This window comes from Bufo gargarizans, chromosome 9 (assembly GCF_014858855.1).
Source record: "Bufo gargarizans isolate SCDJY-AF-19 chromosome 9, ASM1485885v1, whole genome shotgun sequence".
NCBI classification, from domain to species: domain Eukaryota; kingdom Metazoa; phylum Chordata; class Amphibia; order Anura; family Bufonidae; genus Bufo; species Bufo gargarizans.
The window spans coordinates 185,557,379-185,569,656 of record NC_058088.1 but is presented as its reverse complement, the minus strand read 5'-3'; the positions used below and the strand labels follow the sequence as shown (position 1 = coordinate 185,569,656).

The window sequence follows — 12,278 nt, the reverse complement described above, 5'->3', positions numbered from 1 at the left end:
TTTCACCTGTGGTGGCGCTGCAGTGGAAGTGAGCAGTTCCTGCAATGTTCTTAAACTGATTATAGCTGATCGCGGGGGGTCCCAAAGTGAGATAATCTAGTGTACAGAACTATCTATACTGTATATATACAGAATTATCTATAGTGTATAGAGGAGAGTGTAATATTATATATAGAATTATCTATAGTGTATACAGGAGAGTGTAATATTATATACAGAATTATCTATAGTGTATAGAGGAGAGTCTAATATTATATATAGAATTATCTATAGTGTATACAGGAGAGTCTAATATTATATATAGAATTATCTATAGTGTATACAGGAGAGTGTAATATTATATATAGAATTATCTATAGTGTATAGAGGAGAGTGTAATATTATATACAGAATTATCTATAGTGTATAGAGGAGAGTGTAATATTATATATAGAATTATCTATAGTGTATACAGGAGAGTGTAATATTATATACAGAATTATCTATAGTGTATACAGGAGAGTGTAATATTATATACAGAATTATCTATCGTGTATACAGGAGAGTCTAATATTATATATAGAATTATCTATAGTGTATAGAGGAGAGTGTAATATTATATATAGAATTATCTATAGTGTATAGAGGAGAGTGTAATATTATATATAGAATTATCTATAGTGTATAGAGGAGAGTGTAATATTATATACAGAATTATCTATAGTGTATACAGGAGAGTGTAATATTATATACAGAATTATCTATAGTGTATAGAGGAGAGTCTAATATTATATACAGAATTATCTATAGTGTATACAGGAGAGTGTAATATTATATACAGAATTATCTATAGTGTATACAGGAGAGTGTAATATTATATATAGAACTATCTATAGTGTATACAGGAGAGTGTAATATATATAGAATTATCTATAGTGTATACAGGAGAGTCTAATATTATATACAGAATTATCTATAGTGTATACAGGAGAGTGTAATATTATATATAGAATTATCTATAGTGTATACAGGAGAGTGTAATATTATATATAGAATTATCTATAGTGTATACAGGAGAGTCTAATATTATATACAGAATTATCTATAGTGTATACAGGAGAGTGTAATATATATATAGAATTATCTATAGTGTATACAGGAGAGTGTAATATTATATACAGAATTATCTATAGTGTATACAGGAGAGTGTAATATATATATAGAATTATCTATAGTGTATACAGGAGAGTGTAATATTATATACAGAATTATCTATAGTGTATACAGGAGAGTGTAATATTATATACAGAATTATCTATAGTGTATACAGGAGAGTCTAATATTATATACAGAATTATCTATAGTGTATACAGGAGAGTGTAATATTATATATAGAATTATCTATAGTGTATACAGGAGAGTGTAATATTATATATAGAACTATCTATAGTGTATACAGGAGAGTGTAATATATATAGAATTATCTATAGTGTATACAGGAGAGTCTAATATTATATACAGAATTATCTATAGTGTATACAGGAGAGTGTAATATTATATATAGAATTATCTATAGTGTATACAGGAGAGTCTAATATTATATACAGAATTATCTATAGTGTATACAGGAGAGTGTAATATTATATATAGAATTATCTATAGTGTATACAGGAGAGTGTAATATATATATAGAATTATCTATAGTGTATACAGGAGAGTGTAATATTATATATAGAATTATCTATAGTGTATAGAGGAGAGTGTAATATTATATATAGAATTATCTATAGTGTATACAGGAGAGTGTAATATTATATATAGAATTATCTATAGTGTATACAGGAGAGTGTAATATTATATACAGAATTATCTATAGTGTATACAGGAGAGTCTAATATTATATACAGAATTATCTATAGTGTATACAGGAGAGTGTAATATATATACAGAATTATCTATAGTGTATACAGGAGAGTGTAATATTATATATAGAATTATCTATAGTGTATACAGGAGAGTCTAATATTATATACAGAATTATCTATAGTGTATACAGGAGAGTGTAATATATATACAGAATTATCTATAGTGTATACAGGAGAGTGTAATATTATATATATAGAATTATCTATAGTGTATACAGGAGGGTCTAATATTATATATATAGAATTATCTATAGTGTATACAGGAGGGTCTAATATTATATACAGAATTATCTATAGTGTATACAGGAGAGTCTAATATTATATACAGAATTATCTATAGTGTATACAGGAGAGTCTAATATTATATACAGAATTATCTATAGTGTATACAGGAGAGTGTAATATTATATATATAGAATTATCTATAGTGTATACAGGAGGGTCTAATATTATATACAGAATTATCTATAGTGTATACAGGAGAGTGTAATATTATATACAGAATTATCTATAGTGTATACAGGAGAGTCTAATATTATATACAGAATTATCTATAGTGTATACAGGAGAGTGTAATATTATATATAGAATTATCTATAGTGTATACAGGAGAGTGTAATATTATATATAGAATAATCTATAATGTATAGAGGAGAGTCTAATATTATATATAGAATTATCTATAGTGTATACAGGAGAGTGTAATATTATATACAGAATTATCTATAGTGTATACAGGAGGGTCTAATATTATATACAGAATTATCTATAGTGTATACAGGAGAGTGTAATATTATATACAGATTTATCTATAGTGTATACAGGAGAGTGTAATATTATATATAGAACTATCTATAGTGTATACAGGAGAGTGTAATATTATATACAGAATTATCTATAGTGTATACAGGAGAGTCTAATATTATATATAGAATTATCTATAGTGTATACAGGAGAGTGTAATATTATATATAGAATTATCTATAGTGTATACAGGAGAGTGTAATATTATATACAGAATTATCTATAGTGTATACAGGAGAGTGTAATATTATATATAGAATTATCTATAGTGTATACAGGAGAGTGTAATATTATATATAGAACTATCTATAGTGTATACAGGAGAGTGTAATATTATATACAGAATTATCTATAGTGTATACAGGAGAGTGTAATATTATATATAGAACTATCTATAGTGTATACAGGAGTGTCTAATATTATATACAGAATTATCTATAGTGTATACAGGAGAGTGTAATATTATATATAGAATTATCTATAGTGTATACAGGAGAGTGTAATATTATATACAGAAATATCTATAGTGTATACAGGAGAGTGTAATATTATATACAGATTTATCTATAGTGTATACAGGAGAGTCTAATATTATATACAGAATTATCTATAGTGTATACAGGAGAGTCTAATATTATATACAGAATTATCTATAGTGTATACAGGAGAGTGTAATATTATATACAGAATTATCTATAGTGTATACAGGAGAGTGTAATATTATATATAGAACTATCTATAGTGTATACAGGAGAGTGTAATATTATATATAGAACTATCTATAGTGTATACAGGAGAGTGTAATATTATATACAGAATTATCTATAGTGTATACAGGAGAGTGTAATATTATATATAGAACTATCTATAGTGTATACAGGAGGGTCTAATATTATATACAGAATTATCTATAGTGTATACAGGAGAGTGTAATATTATATATAGAATTATCTATAGTGTATACAGGAGAGTGTAATATTATATACAGAATTATCTATAGTGTATACAGGAGAGTGTAATATTATATACAGATTTATCTATAGTGTATACAGGAGAGTCTAATATTATATACAGAATTATCTATAGTGTATACAGGAGAGTCTAATATTATATACAGAATTATCTATAGTGTATACAGGAGAGTGTAATATTATATACAGAATTATCTATAGTGTATACAGGAGAGTGTAATATTATATATAGAATTATCTATAGTGTATACAGGAGAGTGTAATATTATATATAGAACTATCTATAGTGTATACAGGAGAGTGTAATATTATATACAGAATTATCTATAGTGTATACAGGAGAGTGTAATATTATATATAGAACTATCTATAGTGTATACAGGAGGGTCTAATATTATATACAGAATTATCTATAGTGTATACAGGAGAGTGTAATATTATATACAGATTTATCTATAGTGTATACAGGAGAGTCTAATATTATATACAGAATTATCTATAGTGTATACAGGAGAGTCTAATATTATATATAGAATTATCTATAGTGTATACAGGAGAGTCTAATATTATATATAGAATTATCTATAGTGTATACAGGAGAGTGTAATATTATATACAGAATTATCTATAGTGTATACAGGAGAGTCTAATATTATATATAGAATTATCTATAGTGTATACAGGAGAGTGTAATATTATATATAGAATTATCTATAGTGTATACAGGAGAGTGTAATATTATATACAGAATTATCTATAGTGTATAGAGGAGAGTGTAATATTATATATAGAATTATCTATAGTGTATACAGGAGGGTCTAATATTATATATAGAATTATCTATAGTGTATACAGGAGAGTGTAATATTATATACAGAATTATCTATAGTGTATACAGGAGAGTGTAATATTATATATAGAACTATCTATAGTGTATACAGGAGAGTCTAATATTATATACAGAATTATCTATAGTGTATACAGGAGAGTGTAATATTATATATAGAATTATCTATAGTGTATACAGGAGAGTGTAATATTCTATACAGAATTATCTATAGTGTATACAGGAGAGTGTAATATTATATACAGAATTATCTATAGTGTATACAGGAGAGTGTAATATTATATACAGAATTATCTATAGTGTATACAGGAGAGTGTAATATTATATACAGAATTATCTATAGTGTATACAGGAGAGTGTAATATTATATATAGAATTATCTATAGTGTATACAGGAGAGTGTAATATTATAATTATAATATATATATATACAGACAGTACAGACCAAAAGTTTGGACACACCTTCTCATTCAAAGAGTTTTCTTTATTTTCACGACTATGAAAATTGTAGATTCACACTGAAGGCATCAAAACTATGAATTAACACATGTGGAATTATATACATAACAAAAAAGTGTGAAACAACTGAAAATATGTCATATTCTAGGTTCTTCAAAGTAGCCACCTTTTGCTTTGATTACTGCTTTGCACACTCTTGGCATTCTCTTGATGAGTTTCAAGAGGTAGTCACCTGAAATGGTCTTCACTTCACAGGTGTGCCCTGTCAGGTTTAATAAGTGGGATTTCTTGCCTTATACATGGGGTTGGGACCATCAGTTGCGTTGTGGAGAAGTCAGGTGGATACACAGCTGATAGTCCTACTGAATAGACTGTTAGAATTTGTATTATGGCAAGAAAAAAGCAGCTAAGTAAAGATAAACGAGTGGCCATCATTACTTTAAGAAATGAAGGTCAGTCAGTCCGAAAAATTGGGAAAACTTTGAAGGTGTCCCCGAGTGCAGTCACAAAAACCATCAAGCGCTACAAAGAAACTGGCTCACATGCGGACCGCCCCAGGAAAGGAAGACCAAGAGTCACCTCTGCTGCGGAGGAGAAGTTCATCCGAGTCACCAGCCTCAGAAATCGCAGGTTAACAGCAGCTCAGATTAGAGACCGGGTCAATGCCACCCAGAGTTCTAGCAGCAGACACATCTCTAGAACAACTGTTAAGAGGAGACTGTGTGAATCAGGCCTTCATGGTAGAAGATCTGCTAGGAAACCACTGCTAAGGACAGGCAACAAGCAGAAGAGACACAAGGAATGGACATTAGACCAGTGGAAATCTGTGCTTTGGTCTGATGAGTCCAAATTTGAGATCTTTGGTTCCAACCACCTTGTCTTTGTGCGACGCAGAAAAGGTGAACGGATGGACTCTACATGCCTGGTTCCCACCGTGAAGCATGGAGGAGGAGGTGTGATGGTGTGGGGGTGCTTTGCTGGTGACACTGTTGGGGATTTATTCAAAATTGAAGGCATACTGAACCAGCATGGCTACCACAGCATCTTGCAGCGGCATGCTATTCCATCCGGTTTGCGTTTAGTTGGACCATCATTTATTTTTCAACAGGACAATGACCCCAAACACACCTCCAGGCTGTGTAAGGGCTATTTGACCATGAAGGAGAGTGATGGGGTGCTGCGCCAGATGACCTGGCCTCCACAGTCACCGGACCTGAACCCAATCGAGATGGTTTGGGGTGAGCTGGACCCCAGAGTGAAGGCAAAAGGGTCAACAAGTGCTAAGCATCTCTGGGAACTCCTTCAAGACTGTTGGAAGACCATTTCAGGTGACTACCTCTTGAAGCTCATCAAGAGAATGCCAAGAGTGTGCAAAGCAGTAATCAAAGCAAAAGGTGGCTACTTTGAAGAACCTAGAATATGACATATTTTCAGTTGTTTCACACTTTTTTTGTTATGTATATAATTCCACATGTGATAATTCATAGTTTTGATGCCTTCAGTGTGAATCTTTGAATGAGAAGGTGTGTCCAAACTTTTGGTCTGTACTGTATATATATAGAATTATCTATAGTGTATACAGGAGAGTCTAATATTATATACAGAATTTTCTATAGTGTATACAGGACAGTATAATACTGTATATAGAAGTATCTATGGAGTATACAGGACAGTATAATACTGTATATAGAAGTATCTATGGAGTATACAGGACAGTATAATACTGTATATAGAATTATCTATGGAGTATATGGGTGACTCTTTCATTACATTCTTATTGAAGTTATTAACCCTTCCTTTACCTCCAGAACCTCAGATCTCTCTAATCCGCCTCTGCAGATTACAGTCGGAGGACATTCCAGAGATTACCGCCCGCCTTTATTACCGCCATCATCCTGCCAGCGGATGATTACCGGTGTAGTTAACCCACAGCCACTGTTGTTCTGGCGGCGGGGATGTGAGCAGAAGATGACGGCTCCTGAACTCCCCGCATTCGCCATACGTGTCCATGTCTCAGTACATACATCCCGTGTCACGTGACCCACCCTGGATCATGTATTATACATACTGCTGTCGCTATGATATATGTAACGCTCCCATCCTCCATCTTTGGTGTACGGAAAGCAATGTAGGTGAATACAGGGAGGTGATGTGACTGCTGGGTCCTTGAGCCTCCGCTTTGAAGGCATCTTAAAGAGGTTCCTCACCCACATGTATTTTTAGAAGCATCTAATCAATAATGCAGGCTGAGGTGGGAAATGGCGCGGTATGACTACTGCCAAGCTGCCTTCCCCCTTGTCAGCTGGCAGCACAGTGCCAGCTGGGAGCTGAAGAGCTGCGTCACTTTAGGTAGGCCGGTTGCTAAGGGCATACTGACTAACAACTATCATGGGGTTGTCAGGCTGAGCATCCTTAGCAACCAGTCTTGTTTCGGATCAGTCATGTTTTAACTTCAGCGCCCATAGCAACCAATCACAGCACAGCTTTCAATTCTGAAGAGTGCTATTCCAAATGAAAGCTGCGCTGTGATTGGTTGATATGTAGCAACAAGCCTAGCTTTGCTGGGACAATCCTGGGAGCTGGATAGGAAAAGGGGCAGGGTCTGGGCAAACCCAACTCAACAGTAGGCGTTCCATGGCGGTTTGGGGGCGCTTTCGGGGCTAAAGGTCTTAAGAAAAACATGTCATAGTCGCCGTTTCTTTATCAAACGAACAAAGGGGTTGTCCTTGATAAAAAAAAAAACATGGCAGCTTCCTTCCGAAAATATACTTAGCAGTTGGTAAATTTAGGGCATGTAAGCCCCACCCCAAGTAATGCCCCCAAAACCACCAGGACCACCCATAGTTGGCAACAGTCCCAAATTTGGAGGGATTGTCGGTAGTTTTCAGAGGCAGTCCCTGCAAATTCTGGACTGTTGCTAAATATGGGTGGACCTGCTGGCAGATTTATCAAGAGCCAAAAATGGGTGGGGCTTAGGTAAACCCACCCATAAATGGGAGGTGTCACATGGTTTCTGGATGTTCCCCAGGTAAGGCTTATTTGTCCCAAACCAATTGCAAGGTGGGGCTTAGTTAAATCCCACCCATTTTCATCCCATGACACACTGAATTTGCAGGGACTGTTGACACCTATGCAAAAACGGCATCACACTTGTCTGCAGTTTGTACGTGGTACTGCAGCTCAACTCCCTTCATTTCAAGCCGAGCTGCAATGCCACAACCCAGGGACAGGCATGGTGCTGTTTTTGGAAGAAACCAGCCATGTTTTTCCAATCCTGTACTAACCCTTTAAACAGTGGGTAACCATAGCAACAATCCACCGCGGATAAGAGATCACGTGACTCACCCCAGCGTTGTCATGGTAACAATAGTGTACCAGAAGGACGACGGAATGCTAGTAAACTTCGTCTTGCTCGTTCCCTTCTCTGCATAGAACATCACAGTGGCGAAGATGATGATGGCCATGGTCAAGGAGAAAAGGAGAAAGCCGAGCTCGGAGGCGCAGCTCTTCAAGGTGTACCCGAGAATCCGTAGTCCTTGGGAGTGGCGGGAGAACTTGAAGATGCGGAAGACTCGGAAAACACGTAACGTGACAAAGGCACCGCTCACATTATCGTTCTCTGGCATGACCAGCTGTATGTAGTAGGGCATGATGGCCACCACGTCAATGATACTCATGACACTACGCATGAACTTACAACGACTTGGGGCTGCAAAGAGTCTCATAAGGTACTCGAAGGTGAAGATGAGGACACAGGCCGTATCCATGCAGTCAAAGGCTGTCACATATTTTTCCCCACAAGGCAGATCCTTAAGGCGCCCGGGTGGTGGACGACAAGGCACCGTTTCCACCACGTTTGCGATCACTGAGACGGCAATGAAGAAACCCGTGACGTAATAGAAAACAAGAGCCATAGTGCTGGTGTGAGGGTTTTCAAAGGCCCTCCACAGTCTTTGTCGGAAGGTACTGTCGGGGGGTAGAGGGGTATCATTAGCTGTTTCTGCTTCCGTATCCTCCGCGAGTCTCTCCAGGTTCTCTTTTTTACGGTCGCGATATTCTTCTAGACAACAATCTCCGATGATCTCCGGTATGATACCATAGAATGACAGCTCTTCATCGAAGGCTTGGATACACTCATGGCGTGGATAATGTAGCTTGCCTGTTCGGTAGAAGTTGAGAATGTGCCTAAACATTTCTGGATCCCGGTCAAAAAAATATTCCTGTGTCTCCTGGTTGAAAAAGAATTCCTTCTCAGTGCTTCCTAACAAAGTGTCCGGGTAGCGGTCCAACGTATTTTTCCACGTCTGGAACTTCCTACCACTGACGTTCACCACCAGTATTTCGTCGCTTCTTTTTCTCTTGTCGCTTGGAGGCTTGGGCATTGGCCTCTTCGCAAGAGGAAGCCATCCCACCGCTGCTGCTCGAGCGAAGGGAAGCCATGTTGCCACTCCAGCCGCCATAGTTTAGTGGCTAAGTCTTCAGTGGCCACAAGTCCAGTGTTTGGATCCAGTATGTGACCATAAAAAAAGTGGACCTGCCTTAGGGAACCAGAGGGGCGTTGAAGAATTTTGGTATTTCAGTGCAAGTCCAAGAAGGCAGATGTGAGGGATAATCAAAGATGGTGACCTCGGCCCAGCAATACTTCTCTAGAGATTCCAGTTTCAGTAAGACAAGGCGGGGAACATGTGGGCTTGAGTTGAAGGTCTAGATCCACAGCTGCGCTGGAGGTTTAGTCAGGTCATAGTACACTATAGTTGTCGGCCGTTTTGTTATTTTGTTTTCCAAATTCTCGCTCTTGGATTCTCTGACTGCATTTTACAGATTCTTCCTGTGTTCTTCTCCCACACAATCTGTAATTAGATTTCTTTCCAATATATTCTTTTTCTGTTGGCAGATTAAGAAAATTTTTGAATATATAAAATGTAAGGAAGAAAATAAAGTCTTATTTGTGTTAAATACCTTCTCCCAATCCTAGCAGACTAACTTCATGACACATTAGTGGACATTAGACCTCTTACTACTGCAAATAGATACCAGCCATAGACCATTCAAGTCCTCCCAATACACAAAACCTTAGGAGAGGTTCCTATCACCTCCACCTTAAAAGAGTCTTGAGGACTCTTATGAGACTAACTTCATGACCCCTAAGTGGACATCATGACTTAGACCTCTTACTGCCAATGGATACCAACTATAGACCATTCAAGTCCTCCCAATACACAAAACCTTAGGGCAGGTGGTTTCTATTACCTTTATCTTAAAAAATTCTTGAGGACTCTGTACCTCCACCAATACATGGTCATCCTATCCCCTGGCTAATATATGGTCATAAAATCTTGTAATTTTTATGAAATATTTAGAAGGCACAGCACTTGACTTTTATCAAAAACCATACTGGAAAACCCCCTGTCTATACTTCCTGCTAGGTGGTCCCTCCACACTCAGGTGCACTTTAGCTGTCTATGGCCAGCATGCATTACTACATTTCCTATGTGGGGGACCATTCTGAGTAGATGTCCTGTTGGCCATGGCTTTCAGGAATCGTCTGTTTGCTGGGCGTTCTGGGAACTCGACCCCTCGGAATGGTGGTACAAAGGAGTTGTCTGTGATGAGCACTGACTTTGAAGACCCTTTTGGCTATGGACCCTCGGCCGCTACCCCACCCTTGGTTAAGATACACGAACCCCGGAATCCATGAGGAATGCAGTAGGCCTGAAAACTCCCCAAGATGTCACTGTCGCAAACCAGTACTAGACATTTCATCATTTAATTTTCCTTCTCGTTGAGTTCAAATCTGAGGAAAAGGACTACTCTCCTTACTATCCGTCATCTGACTAATTCCCTTCCAATAGAGCCCGCTGCTGTCTAGGAGCTGTCCCCCTCAGGAGGGACTGTCACTCAGGATCCTGAGCAACCAAAGTGGACTCCACTTTAAACAGAATTAATCAGTCCTGAGGGAATCTCTGTGTCATGCTCCGTCCACTTTGGATCAGTGTTCCCTGGAGTGTTCCTTTAAAAATAAAAAAAAAGCAGACTACAGTTTCTTTGTAGATACTGTATATGATCTATAGTAGTACGTTTTAGTAATTCCCTTATTTCTATGACTTCCCTTAAAGGATTTATCCTATGAATAATGTAAAAAACAAAAATCATATAGTGCATAAATATCTTTTTTAAGAAAGCTAGAACCGGCCCTGTACCTCACATGGCTCTACAGATCTCCCCATTCATTGCTCCAATCGCTCTGCTAGATTTATTTCAACTTGGCACATCAGGGAGCATGTCCTTTCTCTGCGGTCGTGTCCTTTCTGCTGCAGCTTTCTCCCTATAACAGCTCAGGGAGCCTGTCCTTTCTGTGCAGCCAGTGGCGTGGCTAGAAATGACTGGGCCCTACAGCAAGTTTGTGAACGGGGACCCCCTCACCCCAGCAACTTCTTTGCAACCCCCACAGTGTCACTGTATATAATGTCATTTTATAATACTGTTGAGGGGGCTCTGACAATAAAATCTTTTAGTCCTCCTCCTGGGTGGGCCCCTTCTGCGTCTGGGCCCCAAAGCAGTTGCTTCCCATTACGCCCCTGTGTGCAGCTCTCTCCCTATCACAGCTAAGGGGGTGTGTCCTTTCTGCTGGAGCTCTCTCCTCATCACAGCTCAGTGAGTGTGTGTCCTTTCTTCTGCAGCTCTCTCAATATCACAGCTCGGGGGGCATTTCCTATCTGCTGCAGCTCTCTCCTTATCTCAGCTCAAGTGCTGTGTCCTTTCTGCTGTAACAGTCACAGAAAATATGGCTGATGGAACTGAGCATGTGCGACCACCTCAGCCATGTTACTGAGGTGGACAGGGCAATAAGGTAAAGAACAAACAGGTGGCGCTATAAAGATATACATTTTATTGAATAACTCGGGGTCTAAATTAATTTTGAAATACATTTAACATTTTAAATTTGGTTGTTTCAAAAATGTGGATTTTTATTTTTTTTGTAGGACCACCACTTTAAAGCCGGCAAAGGGGGCCATTTCAGTACAAGTCAGGGCTTTTGCACTTATGCCATTCCAAATGCTGACGCCAGTTAATGATTGGAGTCCCCCTTTTGTTTCTGGCCACAAAGTGCGCCATGGGCTTCAGATACAGAAAGCGTAGGAGGGAAATTGTATTGACAGTAAAAGAGAACGACCTGAAATAAAAAATAAACGCAAAACGAAAACGAAATGAAGATTGTTGGTCGGCCTCCAAAAAGTAGAAAGAATCACAGAAGATGTATGGAACAGATACAAAAAAAATCTTGCAACATCG

General features: G+C 37.2%; 1 protein-coding gene across 1 annotated transcript in view; it reads right to left on the bottom strand.

Moving 5' to 3' along the window:
- Window positions 1-12,278, bottom strand: part of LOC122919325 (potassium voltage-gated channel subfamily D member 1-like) — a 41,538-nt gene that overhangs the window by 15,238 nt on the left and 14,022 nt on the right. Inside the window, exon 2 of the mRNA XM_044268282.1 lies at window positions 8,331-9,869. Within this exon, the coding sequence (XP_044124217.1) occupies window positions 8,331-9,445 (1,115 nt within the window). The 5' untranslated portion in view covers window positions 9,446-9,869. The remainder of the gene's footprint in view (window positions 1-8,330; window positions 9,870-12,278) is intronic.